Source organism: Poeciliopsis prolifica, unplaced genomic scaffold (assembly GCF_027474105.1).
Source record: "Poeciliopsis prolifica strain line A6 unplaced genomic scaffold, Auburn_PproV2 SCAFFOLD012, whole genome shotgun sequence".
In the NCBI taxonomy this organism is placed as follows: domain Eukaryota; kingdom Metazoa; phylum Chordata; class Actinopteri; order Cyprinodontiformes; family Poeciliidae; genus Poeciliopsis; species Poeciliopsis prolifica.
Window position 1 is genome coordinate 14,055,787 of NW_026562387.1, and position 26,939 is coordinate 14,082,725.

General features: G+C 38.4%; 1 protein-coding gene across 3 annotated transcripts in view; it reads left to right on the plus strand.

The window, feature by feature from the left end:
* Positions 1-26,939, plus strand: part of pou6f2 (POU class 6 homeobox 2) — an 83,780-nt gene that overhangs the window by 18,108 nt on the left and 38,733 nt on the right. For all 3 annotated transcript variants that reach the window (XM_055037954.1, XM_055037953.1, XM_055037955.1), the window contains 2 exons: positions 278-375; positions 6,831-7,050. In XM_055037954.1, coding sequence (XP_054893929.1) covers positions 278-375; positions 6,831-7,050 — 318 coding nt within the window. The remainder of the gene's footprint in view (positions 1-277; positions 376-6,830; positions 7,051-26,939) is intronic.

Below are 26,939 nucleotides of genomic sequence, written 5' to 3' on the forward strand. Positions count from 1 at the left end.
CATCGGGGACCCGCCAGTATGCATCATCCACCATCAATGAGTCTTTCTGCTGGTTGGTAATTTATTCAGTGCTACAGTGGTTATTGATAAAGCACTTAAATACAAATTCCTCCCCTCCTCACCCCCTTCCCTGCTGCCCGCTCTACTCAGCGCTGTAATATCACAGCTCGCTATGTGTTTATCTGCTTAGAAAGTCTGTGTTGATCACAGGTTGAATTTTTATGTACGCTCTAATTTGGGCTTTTTCTGTGCTGCTCTCTCTCCGTCTCCTTTTCAGGAGTTCGTGACGGATCAGTTCAGTCTGACGCCAGCAGCAGTCCGTCTGAGCAGAGTCATCTGGGCCAGTCTCATCCAGGATACCCAATGGGCCCACAGGTGAGAATTTAGACAAATTAACAGATGAAAAAAAGATTATTCTTGTTTATAAGAATCATTTCATTAAATTGGTGCTATTAAAGATAAAAATGTGTTTTGGGTATTTATTTTTGTCATTTTCTCAGTGTTGTAAATAGGGATGAGCTATTTTTGAAGTTTTCTTTTTTATTTAACAACAGTAATTGAAATTTATGGGAAGAATGATAAATTGAAATTCTTATTATGGTGAGAAATTTGTAATGAAAAATTATAAACAATATGGTAAACGCCCACCTTTTGTTGTAAATGAAAACCATTTAGTTTAAATGAACACACACACATATATATATATATGTATATGTTTTTTTTAAATTTGTTAAACTAAAGAAGCAAGACGATGCTTCATCTGAATCCCTTTCATTACATAATCTGATTTAATTAATGTATCTGTACATAACATGTCAGTAATTATTACAAATTGAGTTTCAGTCACCAGATCATCACATCTGCATAAAGTTAAGCCCAAAATTATTCCTATCCCAGTCATATCTAGATTCTAAATTATTTTCATTGCACTGCATGGTGGAGCAGTTGGTAGCTCTGTTAATTTATAGAAAGAAGGTGTTTAGTTTGAATCCCTTCTTCGGGTCTCTTTGCATGGAATTAGCATGTTCTCCCTGTGCATCTGCAGGCTCCTTCTGGGTTCTTTGGCTTTCTCCCAGAAACCAGAAACATGACTGTTAGTTGGCATCTCTAAATTGCCCTTACGTGTGAGTTTGTGCTTGGTTATTTGTTGTATGTGCCTCTGTATGGCCCTGTGATGGTCCGGGGCATTCATCAAGTCTGCTTTAGTACATTATGCAGGATCTTTCAAGGCCAATCAAGTTCATCCATAGCTTATCCATGACTATTCCCCCGAAGTTAGAAACATAAAATTGTCCACCATATCCTGGTGTGCTGCAGCATTAAGACTTTCTTTCACTGGACCTGAAGAGACGAGCCTGAAAAACAGACAAATATTGCTATTCCCTCCTATTATGTGTATTGGATCAGGCTAGGACAGGCCAATGGGCTGTACAAGACATGGTCATTACATCTTTTGAACAAAATCATTCTTAGATAATGGCATTTTAGTCTGCTGAGGACTGCCTGTTTTGAGCTCCTTTCAGAATGAGAAGTTTTAGGGCGTCTAGACTCTTAAAATCCAAATAGCCTGCTGCTGGCTGTGCCCCCTTGCTCATTGTTTACTTTTGCACATAAACATGTCTGTAACAGATATGCAATTACACAACCATACATCTTTGAAAAGCAGAAGTGGAGCCCCCTGCACAACCAACAAGAATGGTTTCTGAATGGTAAGTCAACATCAGCTTTTCCAGCAGCCATTGTATAGCATTAAAGTCAGCTGACCAAATGTCCTGGAAATCAACTGGATTTGCTAAGAGACAGGGTGAGCTTTGCTGGTGTTGGTAGGTGAAAAGTGGTGCCTGCTGATTTGTGACGTTACATTCAGTACATTTTTAAAACAGCTCATTTTCAAAACAACAAAAAACATGAACTTATTGGATGTTTGTGTTGTAAGTGCTTGTGTTGTTTTTAGAAGCAATAGCAACCAAAATGGAAGTACAAAGTATGTCCCTTTTAAGACTTTATAGCAAAGTTAGCTTAATTGGAAACTACACCTTTTAGAGCCACCTTAAGAGAAAACTTGTAGATTGAAAGGGCAAAATTTCTACCAGGTTTCTTTCACATGTTCTCTTTCCGTTTGTGTTGTGTGTGAAACACATAAACACCCTCATTGAATGCTGCGGTGTGAACTGTTAAAATATTTAGTCATCATATATCATCTTCAAATGTAATTGAGCTGTGGTGCTAACAAGCTGACAATACAGGCTCTGTCACAACAAGCAGAGAGCAAAGAGCCTGAGCCTGCAGCCTTGTTAATAGCTCAATTAGGCATTGTCCTATATGATTGGATTTATTGGCCTGGTGCCCTCGCATGTTTAATGAACATTTATCTCGTTAGTGTTGCTCCATGTCACCAGTCAACACACTCAAAAATCTCATATTATGCTCAATGAGAGTCTCTTCTCATCAAGACAGAAAAAGGAGGAAACACAGGAAAACATCAGAGCTTTTCACTCTAGTCAGGGATTTTTAAATGTTAAGAAAATCGAACGCAAAGAGCTAATTATATCTTTAAGTAAAAAAAAAAGTGCTTACAGCTCTTTTTTTATGACATGAATTTGGTCAAAGATGCTGTTTTAGATGTAGATAAGAAAAAACAGAAGAGGCAGAGCAGCAGAAACAAGCAGCACTTACAGTCTGAGCCTCAGCAGGCGGCTCTCAACAGTCACCATCTAATATATTAATGCTGTCAGTACAGTCTGTGAAGCTAACACTTTTCAGAAACAAAAGCGCTCCGCATGCCATACCCAATTCTCCTGCTCCAGGATCAATATGTTGTGATAGATTCTCGCCCCAGAGCCGGATATTGTTCGAACAACCATTATCTGATGGTAGTTTACCCAACATGAATCTACCTTCTTTCTGTTTCCCAATTGCAGTCAGGATGACAAAAGTCTGCTATCTGTGTGATTATGGGCAATTTCTCAGTGCCAGAGCTGCCAAGCAGATGGAGGGGCCTATTCTCCCCTGATGAGCCAAAAGGCAGGGAAGAACATCCCATCCAGAGTGGGGCTGCTTCCTCTTCCAGAGCTCTATGCTAACCCAGCCTGTGTGTCCGTGTGACCCCTAGGAGACCACTTCTCAACACTTAGCTGTCAAGTGTGTCAAGCGTTGCACAGCCGCTTTCCGGCAACACCTACAGAGAGGATGGCAGAGAGTTTTAAGGCCATAAGCCAAAAGGTGGACTACTTCTGCGTCTGGATAAGTGATCCTTTGGGTTCTTCAGTCAATGTGCAAACTGAGAGACAAAACTTTCTACATCTTGATACATTACAATTACAAACTTCATTGTATTTTGTGGAGGTTTTATGGAATAGACAATCACAAAATAGTGCATATTTATGACAACTCATGGAGATTTGGATCTCATGTGGGAAAGCTATAAGTTATGCAGTCAATAAATCTTTGTAGAAGAAGATTTCTGTTATTGAAAGATGATTTGTGACAAGACATACAGAGGATTCAACAAGCTTATGTGAGGCTTGTTGCAGGAAACAACAAACTTTCCTGCAACAAGCCTACTGAGTGAAGCTAATCCATTACTAATCCATTACTAGCTTCACTCAGTAGTGAAACTAATCAATGGATTCATCCATAGGCTATACCTGATAATACCTGCAGGATTGTGGAGGACTGTCTGCGTCAGAGTTCGATTGCCCAATCACAACTCCCCAAACTAACTGGACTTTCGATGCAAAGATCTAGAGTTTAATTAAAGCAGACTAAACAGAGCTGATATGAATGCACCCTAAGTGGAATGGTTTTGCAAAATCAAGAACCATATATTTTCCATCCAGTCAGTTTGATCTATTTTGTTTAGAAGAATGAGCTAAAATTTCTGTCTCCAAATTCAGAGAACTAATAAGGACACACAGCAAAATACCTGTTGCTATAAAGTATTGACTCAAGACAGCTGAATACAAACAAAAGCCCAAGTTTTCAGATTTGAGCTTTAATAAACATGTTAATTGATGTTTCTGAATGAAACATAGTAATGTGACTAAGTTTAATGAGCATAAATTGTTTGTATTAGTGATGCTGTTGGGATCAAATTGAGCTAATTCTGTTCTGACTCAATTTGTTCTTGTGTCACATCTTGATGAGTGCATTAGCAGTCGCTTCACCTTGTGATCAGCTAAACATCAGAGATTTCTGCTGCGCTTTCTATTGGCAGCTGCCGGCTTCTCCAAAGCTGTCTGTAATGATAAATAAATCAGCGCTGCATCTCATAATTGTCGAATTGTCTTTTAATGTTATTCCCTTCCATCTGTGGCTGTCTTTACTGTCAAGCTGGCCAATCTCATTTTGTTTGATTCACAGATGAAATGTTTGAGGATCCCCTTTGATTGGGTGCAGCGTCTATTTGAGATTAAATTTAGTCCAAAAAAAAAGCAGCGAGATTACAAATGTGTCACTCGCAGCCAACAAACGCATCGTCTGTTTCTGTCCCTTTGAGGATTCTTTGAGCACTCAAATTATTAATTCATTTTTTAAAGTTAATGACAAATCCCATTATGTATGCTCTCAGATGCTTCGTATTGTCATTTGTTAGGCACTGCTGCTGTATTTCAAAGCAAACGTTGAGGAGGAGGAATACTTTACAGTGTTTGCGAGCAATCCTGTCAGCAGCACTCAAACTCCCTTTTTTAACAGCTCCGTATCGCAAACAAGTTTTCATTTGTTTCTGCGGCCTGAGATCTGTTTGCGATCACGTAGAGTAGGTGCAAGCTCTCTGAAACATGCAAGGTTATCACTGTGACGTGCCTGTCTCCCGGGAGCACCGGTCCTAAGAGCAAAGTGGGTTCTTCTCACCAGCGAGCCTGCTCTGCTTCCTGCACAGGCTGTAGACACACCATGCAAAACAAAGCAGATAGCTGACAATTGGAGTTAAAGGCTTGTGAACTTTAGTGTGCACGGTGCAACCAGGCGTGTCCTGCAATGTCTGAGGAAGCCTACTTTACCATGAATGCAATACAAGATGACATAATGCTTTTATTATTTCATTTCAAACAATTCTATTCCATGTTTATGCTGGGAGTTTTTGTTGAACTTTGCAATATCTCCTGCTTCACGTTGTTTGTACAAATCCATTTGACATGCACAATTGCTGACATAATTTCAAAAAGGTTGCATCGGATTGACTCAAATATGTCATGGTTGTGTAGTTCTGCAGATTTTAACCATTGCTTTAAAGCCCTAATATGTGTAAATGGAAACCTGTTGGTTTGGAGGACACATTTCAAGTGAGTTTCTGCTGTGAAAAGCATCATAGAGAGATGTTTATTTTGATGAAAACACATGAGTATTCCAGCAACAATTCTACTTTAACTTGCATAAATGAACAAATCTAAGAGGACAAAGGATGGACATGTTCTAACCCTCTGTAAAAGAGCAAAGTGTTGCTGCTATTTTCAAAAGCTCTGCCTGTTTTGAGCACGTTACTCTATTTTGCCACTGGTTTGTTCAGAGGAAAAAATTATTTTCTCTGTCTTTATAAAAGATAAATGCTGAGCCTTCTTACAAGGATGGAGTTCTGTTCTGAAACAGCATTTCACATTGTCTGTCTGCTGACATATGCATCCATTTAAACACATTCACCCAGATCCAGTAAGAGATTCTTTATTTGTCGCAGTTCAGCATTTTGAAGTCAGATTTAAGGTAATTGCTCGCTAAATGAGTCAGAAACACAGATGCTAAGATTAAATGTCCATTTTCTGTGCACCACTCTTTGTTGCACATGATTTTTATACAGCTAAATTTTTACTTAATCATAATTATCAGCACTAAGAATAAATTTACAGGAAAATACTGAAACGTGAGCATGGTGGGAAACAAGTAAAATTTGGTTTCCTGGTCAAAAAACATGAAAATTGAGAGGTATGTACCAGAGCTGATGAGCAAAGAAACTGTTCAATGCTTTTGTAAATTTATATAAAATTATTTTTAATTGAATCTCATGCCATTCATTCATTAATTGTTGAAATAAATGTTTAAGTACATGTTGTGTTTTCATTTTTCAATATTATATGTAACTCAGGAACCAAAATACCCCAAAATATGCAAAATTAGGTTCTGAGGCAATGTGATGTACTGTTTTAGACTAAATCGTAACACAGTATTTAGTGTTGCACCTAAATATTCTCAAGGACAAATAATAAACTGTATTCCCTTTGGAAAATCAAACATTTGATACATAAAGTAAACAATTTCTGACTTTTCACTGAACAATTGAGAAGTGTGGGGTTTGTTTCAAAACGAGAAATGAGGATTGTATTATGTTTACATAACAAAAATGACCAGAGAACTCAAAATTTTGATCTTTTCTGAGAAGTGAACACAACATACCTAAACACACTGCAGTGTGGATACTGTTACTTTCCAAAGAGTATTTATTCTAAGATAGCTGTTTTAAGGAGGTGTTATTAATAGGATCAGCACACAAGGTTTAAGAGTGTGTTGTTGTTTTTTTTTAAAGGAATCCGTATTTTTTGCCAAAAACATGTCAGGCTGCTACTTTGAGAAAGAGAGTGGTCTTCAGCAGATAAGAAGGTTAAACATATCATAGTAAAGTTTCTGTGTCTTATCGATTTGAGCTTTCTAAGTCAATGTCGACAGATCCCTCAACTGTTTGGAAAAGATTTGATATTTAATTTAACAAAATGTACACTTTTTAAATGTCTGTCTGAGATAAAATGACTTGTAACACATATATTTATACTTTTAAAAGAAATGCCACCCATTTTTGCCAATTATGGTGAGTGTTTGTATGTCCGTGTGGCTTTCTCTAGTCTCTCCTGGTGGCCCAGCAACTGGCCAATGCAGTGGGTGGTGTGATGTCCGGGGCGGCGCCAGGCATGAACCAGCCCATCCTCATCCCTTTCAACGCAGGCGGACACCTCGGCGGACAGCAGGGCCTGGTGCTTTCCCTGCCCACGGCCAACATCCAGAGCCTGGTGGCTGCTGCCGCTGCAGGGGGAATCATGACGCTCCCCCTCCAGAACCTGCAAGGTGAGAGACGATGCAAGGGGGAGGGAAAGGAGGAGAGGGGAGCATCGACAACAACTCAGCCAGTTGATGGGGTCAGAAATAAAAAACACTGGAGTTGAAAATCAATTTTCTTCATGGCTGCAAAACTGACAAATGCTCTTTTTTTTCTACATGAAGATTCAGCGAGCACAGACATTAAAAAAGTAGCAAAAGACACAACAAATAACTGTTTTGACTAAGACTTGCATGTTTCTTTTCTGACATGGGAACTTTTTTTTTTACACAATGCTTTACAGTGGTCCTGAGCAGGTAAGAAACCTTGAGGGATTTGTATCCCAAAAAGCAGCCATCCTGAAATTGCCTCGAGGTATAACCATATTAATTACAGGTCAGCGTTTTGCAGTGCAGCGCAGAAGCACTTTATGCCTCTTTCCTGTGCATAAGAGTGCACCCTACTTCACTTTTTTATCTCTTTTCCACCTCATCTGTCCATCCACATGGCTGTACTTATCCTTACCTTTTAAACTTTAATGCCCAAGTGTTCTCTTTTGATCATAGTTGTAAATGGTTTTCATTTTAATGTTTAAAATATTGTCTCTTTTATACCATTAGATTGAGGGATGGATGGGAAAACTGTCACTCATGAATCTTAGATGAGAGGAGCAGCACTAATGTAAAAAATTGTAAAGCGGTGTGTTTTTAGGATGCCGATTACAATAATGCCAGTGCAGCACAAAGTGCAGGGAATGCTGCTATCATGTGGGGAAATGGATGGGCAGATGCCCTTAGTGAGGAAATGTGCAGCGAGAAGCCTAATGGACACAAACATGCATAAATAACAACAGCCATTGCTGTGGGCAGAGCTTTTAATAAACCTGCATCTACCCAACAAGCCCTTCAATGTATCCATCAGCAATGGACGATAATGGGCCCGGCAGGCTAGTCTGACTCGCACGTCAACACATCTTCGTTCTTGTCCATGAGGGACGACCCAGAGGCTTTGGCGATCTGATGAACTGATTGACAAACACATCGTCGGGGTGTCAGAACTCCATAACAAACGCCTCTCTGTCAGCGAGGCGCAAACCAGAAGAGATTCTGAACCCAGCGTCCCAATGAAATTTTTCAGCCAGAAGAGATGGAGGGGAAAAAAATATGTTGTGGAGAAATGCCTTTGTGGCAGATCTTTTTTTTTTTAAGCGAGTGGACTGACAGACCGCCTGTTCGCACGTCCTCCTATCTGAAGGGGATGCATTGAAGGGACCTCCGTGGAGAGAAAGTGACACAAGTCACGGGTGAAGCTAAATGTCTTGACTGTGTCCGGGGCCCCCTGGCCATGAGGCGCTCCTTCACTCTCCCCTGTCTGAGTTCATCACAGCTCCGCTGAATGAGGCCTGCTGGCACAGCACCTCTGTCAGACAACTGCGGCTCTGGCCTCTGCCCCCATGTTTCCCCCTTCCCCCTACTCAGCCGCTTCAGGGCTCCAGGCCTGATTAATCACACATATAATACAGTGCTGCACTGTCGCCAGGGAGCAGTCAGCTCATTTCACGACCTCCGAAGCAAGTGTGCTTTACAGCATTTACACGCTGCTTTCTAATTAGCGTCAGATCAGACACGAGACAGCAGCCAGGCGCAATAATGAGGCACTGGGAGGAGTCCAGTCAATGTCTGTGTTTAAATGTAATGAGGCAGTTAATGACCAGCTAATAAGGCTGTTTGTCTCACAGAGTGGGCGGTTTATGTTGGGGGAACGGTATACATCAGAGCCTGCATCTTGGTGGTTTGGAGCTTCAAGCTGGGAGAAAGCAGACAAAAATTAAGTTTCACTGTTAAGTAAAATTGTCATAATGATACTTTAAGTCGGAACCAAATGAAGAAAAACTCACAAGGATATTGATGGAGTCGAACAACAAGGAAAAACTGAATAATAGATAGAAAGAAGTAATGGAGTGCAATGGAAGGAGCCAGTAACGAAGAATGAAAGGAGCTTTATATTTACTGTAGGTGTGGGGTTTTAGCCCATTTATTTTTACACAATCACTTTTTTTCCGATTCTGAAGTCCTTTAATGCATATTTCTGGCAAAACAGTAAATCTGCTACACAAGCTATATCTTCTTCTATGATGGAGTATTAGGGCCATGCTGAGAAAAAATATTATGAGAATAAAGTCATAATGTCATGATATTATTCCCATAATAAGTAACAAAGTCATAAATAGTATTATAAATTTATTCATGATGATATGACTTTGTTGTTGTAACGCTATGACTATTTCTAAAAGGTTCTTATTGTGGCACTAATTCTACTGTGATTTTGGTCCAGTGGGAATTAATTATTGCTTCAAAAAACAGAGAAGACCAGTAAGAAATGTTTTAATAATTTTAGCCTGGTAGCAGGTATGCTGGACAAAACAAATTTATATAATTTTATTTCACTTTGGACAACCAAAGGTGGAGTATAATCTACTTGCAGGTTTTCAGTTGTGCATATTGTCTGTTATCACTGGCCTGTCTGCTGTGTTCCTTGGTCTTCATGATGCAGTTTGTTCAATAAAATTCTCTAACAAATCTCTCAGGCATTTACAGGGCAGCTAGATTTATATCACAGTGGACTTTATTTACTAATTAGGTGACTTCTGAAGACAATATGTTGCATTGGATTTTTTTAAGGCTGTCAGTGTAAAGGAAGGCTAAGTACAAACTCACAACACACTTCTTAGATTTATTCTGTACAAAACGTTTCGATACAGCTCAGGGGGTAAACTCTAATCATAGAAAGAAAAATGGAGGTTAGATCACATGTTCCGATCATGTTTATCAAAGTTGGTTCTGTGAGATCTGATGTTGACAGCAGCGAACCAGCTGGTCCACTGCGAGCTTTAAGAGGGCAGCCCTCTCAGACTGTGATGAATAACTATCACTGTAATGGGGTTGTGCTGTAGAGTTGGAGCAGTTGCTTAAATAAAACTGAGCAGCATCTTGTGGCAGACTCAGTAAACACAGGCACCAGTGTAACTGGTTATTTGTCAAAATGATTTATGCCTGCAAACATGCAGTAAAAACAAATTCCCAATGAAACTAAACAAGGGGGAAAGTTATCTTTTATGACAGAGTGCACACAATTCTAGCTGACTTCACAGAGGCAAAACTAGGTTGGGTCATGCTGGAGGTCTAGAAATATGACGGCAGATGAGAATAAATCATATTTGATTTTTATAAATTCAGATTTAAGTGTGTTCGACACGTACAGACAAAACATTCGGGGACATTTGTTGTTCTGTGCGAGGTAAAGTTTTTGCTGCATTTTAAATAGGCATTCTTTCTGCTTGATTTTATAACAAGCAAAGTGTGATTACCATACTTGTAAAACTAGCAGTATCAAACTGTTGTACATGTAATCCACAATGGAAGCAAGCAGAACAAAGTCATCTGTCTGCTCCGCTCTTCCACGACTCACTCAAAGGTAATTCAAGGAGCTGCTTTACTGCAGTGCTTTCATATTAATAAGCGCATCCCATCTCATTTGCTGTGAGCGGAAAGCCAGGCAGCACCTCACATCACAGAGCTAAGTTCTAATGGTGAGGTGAGAGCATTGTTCCTCTGTACTCGTCCACAGGAAACACAAAACAGCACTCAGGCTCCCCTCACCGAGGTCGGCTTCCCACTCACCTGCAGTAATGAGACGCCGTGTCAGTGCCAATCAAAGGAGCGTGTGTCGTTTGGATGAAAATGCTCAACGGTGTCGCTCGATGCTTTTGGGATCAGCATGATACAAATTAGGGAAATCACTCTGCTCATTACACCACCAAAGGGTGGGCTCCTGGGGGAAGAGCCAAATGTTTCCACACTAGTTAGACATGTCAGACTGGATCCCTTCTGCCTCAGCTGATTGCTGCTCCTTTAAGAGGTAAGCTCAACAGGCCGGGCCTCTGACTTAACCTCTGTCTGCTGAGAGAAACCCACTGTGTCCCTTCACTCATTACATTTTCTGAGCCACAGAATATCAGACATTCTTCCTATGTTTGCTGCTGCCTCTCAAACCGACAGTATGTTTTACTTCATTTTGAGAAATTGAAAAGATCATAGCTACTCTCCAGCTAATTTTTAAAGTAATGTTATTTCCATCATTTAAAAAGGAAAAGTGTGATTCTAAATACCAACAAGGAATCCATAACAAACTGCCAGGGCGTAGTTTCATACCTGCAAACAATATTTTTTTTTCTACTCAGAAGGAAGTGAGGTTGTATGACTTCAATTAATAAGATCTTCACGTGGCAGGTCACTTAAAGGGACAGCATTATCTAAACTCAGCTTTTTTCTCTTATCTGAAGAAACATTGTGATGATGTGCAGAAGCTAAGTGTCGGAAAGCATGGTAGCTCTCCAGTTATCATGAATTTATGTCAATAAGGCATTCAGCCAATTTCCTAATGTTGCTGAGCCTTCTGTTTATATAGAACAGACTCCTCCACACTCCAGTTAATAATATTGTGGAGGATGGGTGGTTGGTAGATTAAAGGGTCAGATGAAGCCATCCCCACTTTTGCTGTTCATTATGATTTTGCACATGCATTGTCATGCCTGTCCCCAAAACATAGACAGAAAGATAGTACATAAATCTACTTTTAAATGACAGCACAGACTTGGCTATTACAGTTTCATGTCTTTTCCAAAGTAGTACATAAAGTCTTTTGAAAAATTGTAAAGGATCTACAGTTTGTCCTAAAATTCAGAATGTATTCCTACAAGAAGCACTCGTCATAAGAAATATATGAAATTGCAATATTCTTAGATAAAAGACTTTTGAAAAGCAAAATGTTGAATTTCTTATTGAGGGTGATTCCAACATCTACACCAAAAATAATAAAAACTATTAAGACATGCTGTCTCCAAAAGTATTAGCTTAAAATCAAGTTTGTTTGTTTTTGCAAGGATGGTATTTCATTATGGTTCTTTTAGGCTGAGCAGTCAATAAAAATCCTATTCAGTCGTAATGGTGAAAAATGTTTTGGGAATAATATTGAGCTTGAACAACAGTCTGGTCTTACACACTGAGAAGAATCACTTTTGTAAAGAAAATGTATTTAGTTTTTTTTTTTTTAAACAAAACTTGTGTACTCTAAAACCTGAGAATACATGTGCAAAGTATCCATGTTAGTGTGGACAAGCAGTTAATGTGGGCTTAGTCTACACTTTCTTACCTTAACATCTGTCATCGTAACTCAGCAAAGCCCAGGCCCATCCCTCTTCGATTATCGCTGTTTAATTTGAAGTGTTCTCAAGCAGAATGCATTCCACGTCGTCCTTTAATGATTTAAGTTTGCTGTGGTTGTAGGATGACTCACAGGGGAGAGAGCTGCATTAAATAAATAACAGTGATAAAATGTAGACCTCATACATTTCAAAGCTAATGCAACTAGCGGTGCAATAGGAGCAGCTGCACACAGTCCTGGAGCGGTAATTTGATTGATTTGTTGTGACAGCAGCCAAATAATTGAGAGTGAGAGCTGCTGCTGCAGATGAAGCGCAGGCAGAGGCAGGTTCGCCAGGCAGTCCCAGCAGATACGGCACCCGGCTTCTCATCTCTGCCATTGATATCTGCCAGTGTTTTTATTGTTTGTCTTCAATAAGCAGCTTGGAAATGTGCGGGGTTAGTCGTTATGACAGACGAAAAGAAGATAAAAAAGTTAGCTAATCAAAACCCACAGAGGAGCATTAAGAGGGTGAGGATCAAAAGCTCAAATTTACATGCTGGGGTTTACTGTACATGCACCCATGAACACTTGCACACTCCTGTGAGACTGATTGTTTCCCTCATGTGTTTTGAAGCAGAGATGTAAGTGAATTTTACCTCCTGGTGTTTACTTGTTGCAGACATGCTAATCATGTGTTGTGCATTCAGGTTGCACATTTGCTATTATACTTTCACACTAAAAAGAAAATGCAAAAAATGAGCCACAGCTTATTTGAATATACAATATGACTATTATAGATTCTCCCACATATGTGCTCCCTGGAACAAAACAATAGCACTGTTTGTCTTAAGCTTCTGACTCTTGACTCATGTTTTGTTTCTGCGGATGGTGGCAGTGTCATTCTGGTGCAGCAATGCCACAGGACAACCCGACTCCAGAGCATAGAAAAGAAAGAAACAGAGGAAAAAGAAAGGAGCAGGGCGACTCTCCATGGCACTGTGGAAGACAACAATAATATTGTTAATCAGATGTGGCTGTTTCTGCTGCTCCTCAGCAAACCCTGACATCTGCCCCCACTGGTAAACAAAGAGGGAGGCTTTTTGCAAACCTGCTGCCATAAACACACAATCTACAAGACAGCCTCTGTGCATTACACACTGCCTGTCTGCACTGGGTATACACAGAGAGTGGTGCATTTATTGCAAAGGGTTTTGCTCAAGGAGACAATGAGCCATGTGTATTGCGAGAGTTAGGAGGGTGAATTTGACAACAATTACAGAAAATATGGAATGCAATTGTTTGCTTTTTTTGTCTCTGATTTCATATACATAAAAAAAAACATTTAATCCTTTTTTACATCTTATCAGTTTATTATAGTGGCTTAATGACACATCCAACTCAAGAAAGTCAAGTTCACATGTATAATCTGACTTCACAACTCAGTTTATACATTTTTGGGTTTTCAAATAAAGTAGCTTCACTTATCACAACCTGTTTTCTGATATTTTGTAAAATTATGTTTATTAACATTTTCCATTTAGGAAACAAACAAAATTTCAGCTTGAACTCTGAAGACCAAGACAAAAATGATTATATGACACTTGGTGTTACAATGGTTTTCATATTTTCCCATTTTAATATAAAAAAAGTCTTGTATTCTAGGTTTTGAATTTGACATATAAATGCAGTCTTGAATAAAATCCAAGGCTTCACACTCATAGATATTATTTATTAGATTCACATAACCATGTTTTTTTAAAGTGAATTACAGAAATCGTTCCTAAGGACTTCCATTAGCATCAGTCTTAATACTCATTTTTGAATAATAAATCCCAATGTAAAACTTACTACTGTAGAAGAAATAAAGAATGAAACAATCTGTGATATATCTTTCATATATTTATTCCTCACACAAACAGCAGGGTACAAAATGAACATCAGAAAATCTTCAGTACAAAATGGGACTATATTAATCTAATTTACAAGTTTTCCAAAGGAAGCATTTTATAAAACATGCACAACATGCCAAGTTACAATAATGTTAGTTCTCTCCTTTGCTGTTCTGTACCATTTGTAGTTTTAGTCGCTTCTTTTAGTGCTTGAAAAGTAGCAATATACCTCAGGACGTTTGATGTCAACCATACATTAATTTGTATCCACCTTGCAGATGTTGTCAATAATTAAATTGGCACCAACCAAACTAGACTGTAGACGAGTTTAATTTTATAGCACATTTCAACTTCTGTAGCACACTAAGCTTGCTGTAGACATCCAGGCAAGCCATTTGAGCATTAAATGAACCATTTATAGTTTCCATTTTACCAATGTATTTTCTCACAACTTACTACTGGTTCAACTCACAACTACTTGTAGAGATAAAAACTTTCATCAATTATGTCATATCTAGAATTACAATTGTACAAGTGAGAAATAAGTTTTAGATATTTCAAAAGCCCAGATTTATTCTAGGAAGATAATTTTTGAGAGAGCGGAATTGCTTATTTTGGATAAGAACAATGCCATTCTAGATATATGTGGATCTTTGGTTTATAGAGTCTCCCTAGCTATTAAATGTTAAAACCACTTTCCATAGAGATACACCCTGAAAATGCTAACCAGTCGCTGCGGGTTGGCATAGATCAGAAATGAAGACGGCCAAGGGAAGCTTTGGAGAGACAAAAATAATTTTCTGTGTGTACATAAGACTTGGCTCTTTTTTTTTTATTAAAGAAGTTATAGAGAACGAAAGTCATCTTAAATTACTTATTTTGTAACCTGGTGCAATATAGAAATATAGGAATTACTTACAATAAAGCAGGAGCGGGCCTCTTCCTAATAGGAAAATTACTATTATAGACAAGCATAAAATCACTAAAACTATTCTAAGATTCCTTAATAAAGTCATTTGATACATATATTTACAATGTATCCCTATAACAATCATGCATAATTAATAGAATCAATCTTTTCATTATCATGAGCCATTTTATTGTCGAATAGATTTCCCGGTGACCAAGTTCCACCTAATGATCAGTATTGAATTCTGTATTAAAACATACATTGGTTTGCTGTTTTATATTTCAAAGTGCCCCCAGTAAATGGCTTGACCGCTTGACCCCAGAGTTGTTTTGTCAGAATTACATCCCACTTTTTGCTTTCCTCTTCCAGCTGCAGTGTTTCCAAATGATTTGCTTAAGGGTTGCATCGTTGCTGTGGTGCCATCTAGAAGCTTTCAGCAACAATCTGTAGTCAAGCATTTTAACTGAGAATTGATTTATGATTTACATGGTCAGTGAGGGGAAAATGAACTTATGAAATGTTGTAAATGAAATATTAGAACAAGGTGCAGTGGGAGGAAGCAGACAGAGATGGTAATCTTCTGGAACTGGAATTCCTGCCTGGCAGAACTGGGTGACATTTTACATTTATCTGTGTTCTGCATGAGCTGTAATGTTAATGGTAATTTTATGGGACTGAACCGAAATGAAAATGGTGTTATCACCAACTGCTTCAAATGTGAAATTGTGTAAAGGAGCACAGCTGCATCCTTTATTTCCTTTTCCTTGGTAATGTGAGTTATTGCATGATCTGTCATCTGAGGCTGAATATGTGTATTCAGCTTTTTTTCATCAGCCCATGCTACTTTTAGCACCTTATAATTCTCACAACCCGGTGTTTTGATTTTAGTATAAATGATTTAAAGTATAAGTTTGTTTTTAGAACATTTCTCACAATATTTTAACATTTCTTTCCAATTGTATGTGTAATTATCCGTATGCTTCGATAAGTTAAATTTCAGACTTCGGAACACATTTGAACAATAACTACATTGTAGGATTTATATTAATTCACCAAAATAAGAAAGCTGGATAACTTTGTCTACTTAAGCTTGTGGTTTTTGGTTGTCATTGGAGTCCATTGCCTTTGCGCATAGCTATCACATAGTTTTATTACTGCAACTTGTAAATAGTTTTAGGAATCCTTTAAAATTCCCGTTCTTAAATCAGATCTTGGTAAAGCTGTTGTCATAGATTTTTATTTCTTCATATACGTTGGCATATTGAAAAATGTATATAGATAGACAAAAGGAAATGCAACTGATTTTGTGGCTGTCTTGGACATATGGCAGTGATGATACTACAGTGTGTGTATCTTGGGATCAGCAGTGTGGATTTCACAGTGCACAGTTGCATGAGGACAGAGATGATTACTCTTGATGTGACATTGACTCATTTTCACTTTAGTTTGTTTAAACAGCATTGATTTATAAGATATGTAATTTCAAGGCATGTACACAAAGAAAAAAAAATCAAACCACATTCCACTTCATCCTAGTTCTCAAGCAATACAATTCAATTTCCGAACTGGTTAAAAAAACCTTTTTTATTTAAGTAAGCTCAGTAGATCTACTCAGTCATCACTGTCTCATTTGTTTTTTTGTTTTTAGTTAATTAACTTGTTTGAAGTCAGTATCTGTATTTTTTGTTATGTAATCAATATATGTCCACTAGCATTTTTAATATTCTCATTTTTAAAATACCAGTATTAAACATTATAATGTAAACCATCATAACGTCAATATGGATCCATAATGGAGTTAATAATACAAGCAAATCCATGTTGCTTTACACTCTAATCAATATTTTTTACACAGCCCATGTGTTTTAATTTTGCTCAATACCTGGTGCACCTGGTGTTTCCTTTTCCCACTCTCAGTGTACAACATTTATGGATTTTCTCAGAATTCATTCTTCTGTGTTTGAAAGACAAAAGAACCAAAGAAACGCGAAGAACAAACGCTGCAGTGAAGCTCTGGGAGGCAGCGTGAATCACACAGAGGTCACTTTTAAACACAGCTCTCCAGTTCCCTGTTTGTGAAACCAAAGAGTCTGCGGTGACATTTGTCAGCAGATGGTATGGAACCAAACCCTTCTCCTGTGGGGATGCCTTAGCTGCCGCTAAAAGCCGTCTGTGGTTACTAATTGCTGACCAGAGCCTAATTACCTTAATTAATGGCCGAGGTTTCTAGGGGGCAGGTTGCGGGGGCTTTTATCAGTATCAGTGCAGCTTAAAAGGTCCCATAGGAGGCCTGAGGAGCGTGTACGTCCCGTGGGTGCTATTTCTGAACTAACTGCAGACACCTCACAGATGGATCCTGTGGCATCAGTACAGGAGAAGGATCTGTTACTTACAGATCAGAAGAAATCCTTACTAAGAAGGAGGAGGGGGGAAAAAACCTTTTCTTCTCCCTTCTCCCATCCACAAGGCCGCTTGCTGAATTACTCCAGTGTAATTCGCAGTGATAAAGTAGACTTAGCACCTTTTTCCACAGACTGTGGGGGGTTTTGTTCAGTGAGCTCTCACTGTGAAATTATCCCCGGTGCTTTCATTTGCCAGCTGCAGTGAAATGGTTAAAAGACACAGACCATCCGGTATGAAAATAGGACTGATTCCACAAAATCCCACCAAAAAAAAGAAAAAAAAATCCTCCTCTCCACCTCGCTCTATTTTTTTCCTCCACCTCAACCCTCCCCCTGCCCCGTCAGGCACCTTGTCCGCATCCGAAGAAGGGCTTGTAAGTTTCGGGGCGCATACATTTCTTTTGATGATATATTGTCCCGGTGCGGAATTTCATTTACTGCCGCTGCCCCTTGCTGAACCTGTTGCTAGTCAAGGCAGCATATAAGCATTTCGTAGAGTCATAAATTATTCATCATCATATCGCTGGGCTCTCAAATATCTCATATGCGATTCAGGAAGAAACTACTAAACCGGCACAAAAGGATCCCACCAGGATCAGCCGAGGGTCCATTAGACACTGTGTACAAAACACAGCGGGCATGCTGTTCACACACACGTTCTCTTTGTTGCATCTGCAGAAATTATCCTTCATTTCACGGCGAACACGTTGTTTATGTAGCAGTGGGGGGATTGCGTATCTGAAGTGCATGTAGTACATAATTCCATTCACATCACATTTGAATGCATGCATTCTGAAATCTGTTTTTCTTTCCCCCCTCAGTCATAGTGGCTCGCTCTGTGTTGTATTAAACAGCATTAATAATCACAAGAGGCTCAGTGTCACTCAGAAGTCTCCACATCACTAAGGCAGACAGTGTTGTGCTGCCGGGCATGTTGTGCTGTGTGAAAGTGCTTACACGCTCCCTCAGACAACCAAAGGGAATAATTAAAGACAGAAGATGGAGGCAGAAGAATGGAAAGCAAATCCCATTGTTTGGGGTTATTTCATCCCACTGAATTTCTTTTTCTCACATTTCTTCCCAAATGCACTGTGAGAGTGTGTGTGCGTCAATGTGTGTGTGTGGTACATTATCAAAAGCATATGTAAGCGGAGCAGCACAGAACAAAAGGCCTGTGATGTCCCTCTCATGCCCACATTGTCTTTTGATTATTCTACAATCATTTTGTATATCTGTGCAAGAAGGGAAGGAAGGGAAGCCTTAATAACCCCATAATACTGAACACTGTAGCTGCTCAAAAACCACATGCAAGATGTGTTTTAGACCATTTGAAGACAAGCTTGCTTTGTGCACTTTCACAGCCCCATTTTTTTATCTAATGGTGTAATTCTTCAACTCTTCAATATCCAAGTTGCTACAAAAATAATCCACAATGAAATTCAAATTTGAGCTGAACCAGACTATTAGGGCAACTCTACGCCACTCCATTTCTAGCACAGTAAATGTAGCCGCTCAATCTCTCTCAGCTTTTACTGTCAGTCAGAGAGCACTCAGTCATCTCCGTGCATCAGGCTCGCAATATTGATTTTTCCACCCACTGAAACAGCCGCATGAACATAAATTTTGCATGAGGCTTTTACTCGCGGCCTCCGCTTTGCTCTGACGACACATGATGGGACCATGAACACACTGTAATAACCCGGTCTGTCCCACCAGGCAGACAGGCTGTTTTAAAGAAAAAAAAAAAACAGGGGAGTCCGACACCTTCTGGACTTCGAAGGACAATAGCCGAAAGAGCCCTCACTGAGTTTTACAGACTGGTGATGTTTAAGGGTGCTTGGGATGTGAGAAACTAAAAGACAACTAAAGGAAGTGGAAATTTGTTCACTTCTTTTGTTAATTTAGAATGATAAAGTGCTTTTATCCTGTTTACATACAAAAAGTTTGGAGGAGATATCTGATTTGTGCAAAAAAAAGATTGTAGCTTCATTCATCCATCCGTTGTTGACATCCATTTATCTTTGTAAGGTCATAGGGTCAATTGGATGACAGGTGGGCACACCCCCAGACAGGTCATCAGATTTTCATTGCGACAACATAAAGATGATTATTAGATGAAGTGTCATTTATCAAAATTTACATCTCTTTATAATTGCAAGATATGTTAATTTGACTTGAGTCACAAAAACTAAACATTAATGACATTAAAGAACGAAAAGCACAACCTTTATTAACAGAAATTGAAAGTGAAATTGAAAGCAGAAAATGCACCAATAAACATTTGCTGCTCGTTTCTGTTCAAGTCTTGAGTCATTTATTAAGATTTTTCTATAGCTTAAAATAAAATTAAGAAAATAATAAATTATGGGAGTTTTTACTTCTTATCCAGACAGTTTAAAAAAGTAGAAACATGTTTCACACATTCTTCCTGAAGTAAAATTCTTAAAGAAAACCAATCGCCAGTTTGCTTGGGACCCCCAGGAACTTTATCAGGAAGCCCCAGGAGCTTATGGGCCACACTTTGGAAATCAATAACAGAGCGTAAGCAACACCAAAAGGGCAACATCATCAAGTGCACAGAGATTTTCTTGTATGTGTAACAACTCCGTGGAGAGGATTTGATTCTTTGAAATGCTTCCCCTCGGAGTTGAATTCGACAACACTGCTTGATATTGCCCTGGATCCTGCATCACATCGTGAAAGCATTATCTCTGAATCCCTACCAGTGACTGGTTCACTCCCTATAGATAGATAGGTAGGCTTCTTATTCTGATTTCGCTGTTTATAGACATTACTATTAATTGACATTAACTAATATTTTAAAAACTATTCTTTTATCTAAATGTGTTTATGTTGTGTCAGGAATACTCCAATCAAAATCTCTTGTCCTTTATAATAATCAGTCATATAATTTCTGAAATTTGTTGCGATTAATATTACATTGCTGTTAATAAATCAGTGGCATGTATACACTTGAAAAGTCAGTAGCTTTAAAGGACAGTAAATTACCCCAGTAGACACACAAGAATAGTAAATGACATTGGTAATAAATCAATTTAACACTTATTCACTCAACAGCTACATTCAGGATGCTACAGTAGGCTTTTTTGTTTTGTGTTTTTTTTTCAATCGTGACTCTGTTCCAATTGGAGTTTTTGCAGGACAGTCTTATTATTCTGCACCAGCATGCTTAACTGAGCTTTTGTGATACAGGAAAGAGCATCACCTAAAATGTCCATAGATTTATAACTTGTTCCTAAGGATATATGTGATTCAACTCATTCAGCTGCAGTCTTAAATCCCTAATTTAATCCTGAAGATTATGTTGTTATGTCGAAAATTTTTCTGTTGATCATTTTCATAGGTGCTAGCCTAACGTTAGCATGTTTAGATTACTCATTGATAATTTGGCTCTGGTTATATGGTTATATGTCAATCCAGTTCCTTATGTGATCCCCACAACAAAAACTATGACAGCATTCAAAACATGATGCTAAAACCAAGGACACAGCATTAACAATAGCAGAAGTCACAATGCCTCTGCTATCAAAACAATACATTCTAAAACAGTTTAAAATAAAGTTTGTAATTTCATTGTTACAGTATTTGCAGCTTACCACTTTGTTGTATTTGTCGTTTTGTTGACAAAAGAAACTGAGCATCAACTAAAGAAAGTTTTTTGGAAAATTCTTCAGGCAAACAAGGAGGATTTTCCCCAATGATGTGGCTTCATTTCCAAATACCATTTAATCAGGAACTTGGAAGAGGCTCCGATGCTGATGGATCATGTGATAAATTGTGTGGGTAAATGCACGCAACAACCGAACATGGTCTAGGACGGGGGTTGGCAATGCGCGACTCTACAGCTGCATGCGGCTTTTTAGCGCTGCCCTGAAGCTTTTCCAAAAATATTTGAAAATGGAAAAAGATGAGGGTGGGAAATATATTTTTTGTTTTAATATGGTTTATGTAGGACAAACATAACATAATTGCTCTTAACGTTTTCCAATGCTGTAGAATTTAATCATGAATGCTCAAGAATGTACGCACTTAGTCGTTTTGATAACACTTAAAGCCTGTGTTGCCTTCATTATGAGCCCCATATAAGGCTTTTAATATTTTGCGACTCCGGACAGATTTGTTTTTTGTTTTTTTTTGGGTCCAGTATGGCACTTTGAACATGTTTGGTTGCCGACCTGTGGTCTAGGACAACTAAAAATGGTTTATTATCAGAATTGGTTAGCAGGATGTCCATGACCTTATTTAGCAGTTCCACAGCAAACACTGAGCTCAAAAAATATAATAGGGAATAAAAAAAACTATGAACTGAATATAAAAATGTTTAGACAACAGTGGGAGAGATATTCAACTTTTATACACTCTAGAGACTCATAGTACACAATAAAATGTATTTAAGGACTAAAAAATGTGGATTTTACATAATATGACCTTTATAAAGGCAAGGGAAGCAATAGAATAAAACATTTTGTTGTCCCAACTGGGAAATTTTCCTCCCTCAGTGAGCGAGCAAATGACTTGGCCATAAACATTGGAACAATTAGATTTGTTAGATCAACAAAATAAAATGCCTGGCCCATGACTTTGCAAGTCATGGACATAAAAACGGAGTGTAGTTTTTATTTTGGACTTGAGAATGAAGTATTCATCATTTAAAAATGCTTTGATTTTCAAGACACCTTTACTTTATACATTTTTTTTTCCCGGTCTGATTACTGTAAAATGTTTGTGAATTTTAAAAAGGACAAAAAAATCTGATTATATTTAATATTAAAAATAGCTGACCTCTGAACTAAAAGCTAACACTGAACAAAAACACACGAGTGCAGAAGCATTTTTTTTTTCTGTCTCATTAGTGTGCCACTGCTCTGGTCGAGTCCGCGGAGTAAAAAATGACCTTCCTTTGACCAACTTCATAATTACCAGATCTCATAGAGTCTAAATCTCCTTATCTCCAGTGGAGTAATTATCAGTGTGACTCACTGAAAAGCCAATTGAGACACAGCTTTATGGACTCCTCAGCAGAACGTGAGGTAGAGCAGTAATGGGAAGCTTGTTTGTCCTTGCTTACCTTTCTCATTAGAGAATGACAGGCATGTTTAGACCTGAGCAGATCCTAAAAATACAGGATGGGTCACTCAATGCAATCCCAATGAGTCCCCACACGCTTGACTGCAGCCTGATAACCTCTTAATGTACATGGCTCTTATTTTTTTATTGCTCTTGGTTGAGGTTTTCCATTCAAACAAGGCACTTTAAAAACATTTTTCCACTCATGCTTAAGTTAATATTCATGCTGAAAGCAAGTGATGCAGAGTTGCTCTCAATAATATAGCTTTTACTTGAAGTAAGCATTCATGCATATATATACTATAACAATCTGGAGACTTTATTCAGTCCCATGACCCTAATGTATTTGTTCCAAGGTCTGTAAGCTGCATTTTCAGTTTTATGCCCAGATAGCTTAAATTCCTTCAACATGAGAGGCCTGTTTCTGTCCTTTTCTGACTCTTTGTCAAAAACATGGAATGTTTGACAAAATCAAAGTCAGTCAAAGTCTTTTTTTTTGCAGATGTAATTAATATGACATTGCAGTCACTCTTCATGCTGCAGTAGCCGAGATCTTCCAAGGACTACCAAGAAGACTTTTCTCTTTAGAAAGATTGTATACTAAACTGTTTGCTGCTTGTATTTTTCAACTTCGAAACAAATGATTAGAAAAATGTTTTAGAATGACTAGCATTTCTAAAGGGACCATAAATGTGACCTTTAATACTTTTCTTTAATATGATTTGATATGACAGCGTCAAATAATAATCTTGAATAAGCTTGACGTCAAAGATTCATCATGTTTAAATCCAGTGAAAATACCACAACTGGTCAACTGTTAACTGCTGATTATCTTAAAAATAGCTTCTGCTTCAGAACTTCCTTTAAATTTCTGTTTCACAATTTTAATGAGTTGGAGCTACATTTTTGGGCTCTAACTCCCTCAATGAGCAGTGATTCCTCACCAAACAATGTCAAGAAATTGTTATTCTATTCATGATCAGAATGTGAAAGTGAAGCAATTCGATGCTATTTTGTTAGTGCAAGCTAACAAAATAAGCTGCTGTGGCCAGCTTTGGGTTTAAAGTGACAAGAAGTCCTAAAAGAATTTGCTCTGAACGAAACTCAAAATAGGCCGAACGGGCCAAACTAAAATCTAATTATTTTGTCAAAAAAAAATATAATGAACATCCTTTGTACCTAGAATGTTTGACCTATCCTAACCTGTTTCAGGAATCATAATAGGTCGCCTTTAATTATTGTGTTTTAGTGCAAAGTTGAAGAACTCACAGTTTACTTGGACATCATTTTAAACGTAGTTGCATATTCAAAGATCCTGATTTCAAACACACTTACCATCAAGTTACAGCTAATTGAGGATAGTTGTGAACAGAGATGTAATGCAGTGTAAGCGGAACAAAGAGCCGGGTGTGAATGAACCCCAGAGACTAAAGCACAGTACCAGGATGGTTGGCAGGAATACTGAGATAGTGCTTGTAATGAGAGAGCCTCCCTCTCCACCATCTCACTTCTCAACCACACAGAAAACAAAAATAGCATTTTGTCTGACGAACGAGCCAGCTTTGACCTAGCCTCACCAACTCTGACAATCAGTCTCTTTCGTCCTACAGCACTTCAGAACCCGGGGCCAGGACAGTCAAAGATAACAGTTGATTTCTTCTGTGGCACTACAGGAAAAAAATAAAAGAGAGATGGCTGACAGTTCTTCAAAGCAGCAAGGTTGGAGGCCTTACACTTCTGTCTGAGCTGATTGTTGTTAAATATTTAAATGGAGCACAAAAAGCCACAGTTCAGGTTGTATCTGATCACAAAGCAGAGCGATCTCACCCTTTCCTCATTACAAGCATTAAATATGGCAAGTAGTGACAACAGCAAAAGAGAATCCCTTGCTCCTCCACCACCTCAGGCCTGGTGACTAAGTGGGAGCGCCACTCGCGGTGCAGCACACGACTGCTGGTGAATATGAAACGCAACAAAGAGGCAGTGGGAGATATAATGAGCACTATAGGAACACAGCACCCTCTTGGCCTCTCTCCATTATAAGCGCAGCTCCAACTCTCATCCTCAGCTTTGTGTCTGCTGGAGGAAGAAGCACAAACAATTAGCTGAGACAAGCCGTTTGGATTATGTGCTCAAGCAGAGCAATCAGACGGACGCGGTTAAAAGAATGAGCTTCAGAATGCCAGTTGGCCAGTTAGGAAGGAGCGGAGGGTCAGTGGTCCTGACAGTCTTAACAAGATGACAGAATTTATAAAGCACTGCTGTTAAAGAATATAGTTACCTGCAGTGTAGCCCTGATAATAAGGCCACATGGGGCTTCTTCCATATTCCCTCTGTATTTGTTTTCTTTTGCTTCATATTCTTTTGTTGTGCCTCTTGTTCCTCAGCGTAATGGTTGGTGCCGCAGGAAATTCTTCAATCGTCTTTGATCTTCGTCTGGTTTCAATAATTTTCTGACAGAGATCTCATTTTGCCCCCCTTTTGTTTTTCTCCATCTTTGTTCTCTTTCACTCTATCTTTAAGTGGGGGACTCAACATTTTGTCGTTGCGAAGTTGCAAAGGAAGAGAGCGGGTCCTGTCAGGGGCTCGGCACTCGCAAGACAACTCGCCCCAACATTTCAAGCGAGAATTGGACTCTTGCTGTTCGCACGGTTGATATATAATTCATGGTGGGGGTGTGAGAGAGGTGTCAATGTGTCAGGAGGTAGAAGAAATATAAAAGTGCGCTGTTTACTGGCCGAGAGATGCCAGCTTCCTTCGGCTGAGCCTCTGCAGAGTGAGGAGAGATCTGATCTTCATCAAATGTTCATCCACGCCTGTCCTGGAGTAGAAGTGACCCCACTAATCAAAGACATGTCTGCTCTGATGTTTTATTCATCTTTTATGAGACAAGCTTACTTAAATTATTTAAGTGCATTGATTCTGTATGTATGCAATCTTGACTATGCACTGTCAAGGCTGCATTTATCAATAGATGTTAAGAAGCGCTCTTCAGAGCTATTGTTTCTTGCTCCATCTTTATTTTAAACTGCGAGACCTAGTTTTGATAGTTCAGCGTGTTTTATGAATGTTTGTTTGAAGGAACGTTTTGTTCATCATAAAGGCTCTACTTTTCATTCAATCAAGGGTTCTACACTGAGTTTTTTTTTTGTAAATTTGAATGTGAGGAATTTGTTAGTAAAGAAGGATAAAACTCCTAATAGATGTCACAACATATTTTATTGATTAGTTTTCAAGACAAGGTCTTGCATTGTTCTATTTTGTTATTTTGGTTTTATTGTTTTACTCGGATAGTTTGAATCCTTTCAATCTTGTAGTTTCTATGAAAATTAAACATCTTTTTATACTCATAGTAGATATTATTCTACTGTATTGCTTAAATGTCCATTAATCTGGATAATAGTTATAGCAGAGGAGATTCAAGGTTCATTGGAAAGTTTCTGGTGAACTGAAGGTAATTGCAGAAATTTCAATGGTAATATTGAGAAATATCAGATAACAGAAATCGGATTTGCTCTTATCCAAGTTTTTATTTTCTGAAAATCTTCATTCAATCATTTGTTCAATCCATCATACAGAAAACTTCAGATCTAAAGGTCAATGTTTTAAACAGAGACTTTCAAAAACGGTGTGAAGGTCATCTCGGATGTGTTTGTAATGGTTATAGTTTCAGAGCTGAAACCTTCAATAGACCTGTGTTTGCTTGCTTATTTTAATATCACCTATATTAATGCAACACATAAAGATACTGGTGTCATAAAAGAGTAAAGAAGAAGTGGTTTTACATTCAGTCATCTGTTAAGCTTGATTTTAACATCACAATTATTTTATTGCAGTTTTTAGTAGTAATATTGCAATCTTATATTTTGTTCTCAATTTTAAATGTTGCTCTTTACAGTTTCCTTATGATTTTAGAAATCCAGAGAATGGAGAAGAAAATGCTCTAAACCTTTTTGTACGCCAGGTGTTAAGTATGTTGTTACAAACACACTTATGTTTCATTTTGGCTAAAATTAAACATTAATGAATGTTTGTGCTTTAAAATGCAAACTTTTGATATTTTCTTTTTGCACATTTCAATGTCCCCACCACACTTTCTGAGCTTTAGCATCTCAGCCACAAAACATTTACATCATGTGCGGGCATCAAGGGTAATGAAAAGTCTGTTCAAGAGGCCAAAAATGAAATCGGCATATGTATTGAGAGAATCTTAATATTAGTCATTTGACTTGACTTGGAAAATACTTCAATATCTCTGCCTCGATTGGTAGATGTGTAATATGTGGAGTGGCTGTAATTAATCAGAAAATTAGCTTTACAGGTTCAGGATTATCTCACCTTTTATATTCCAGTAACTTTCCGGTTCTCTGCCATTTTCTGGATTCTTTGAGCTGAGCTGTTTGGGTACAGCTAATAGTGCGTCA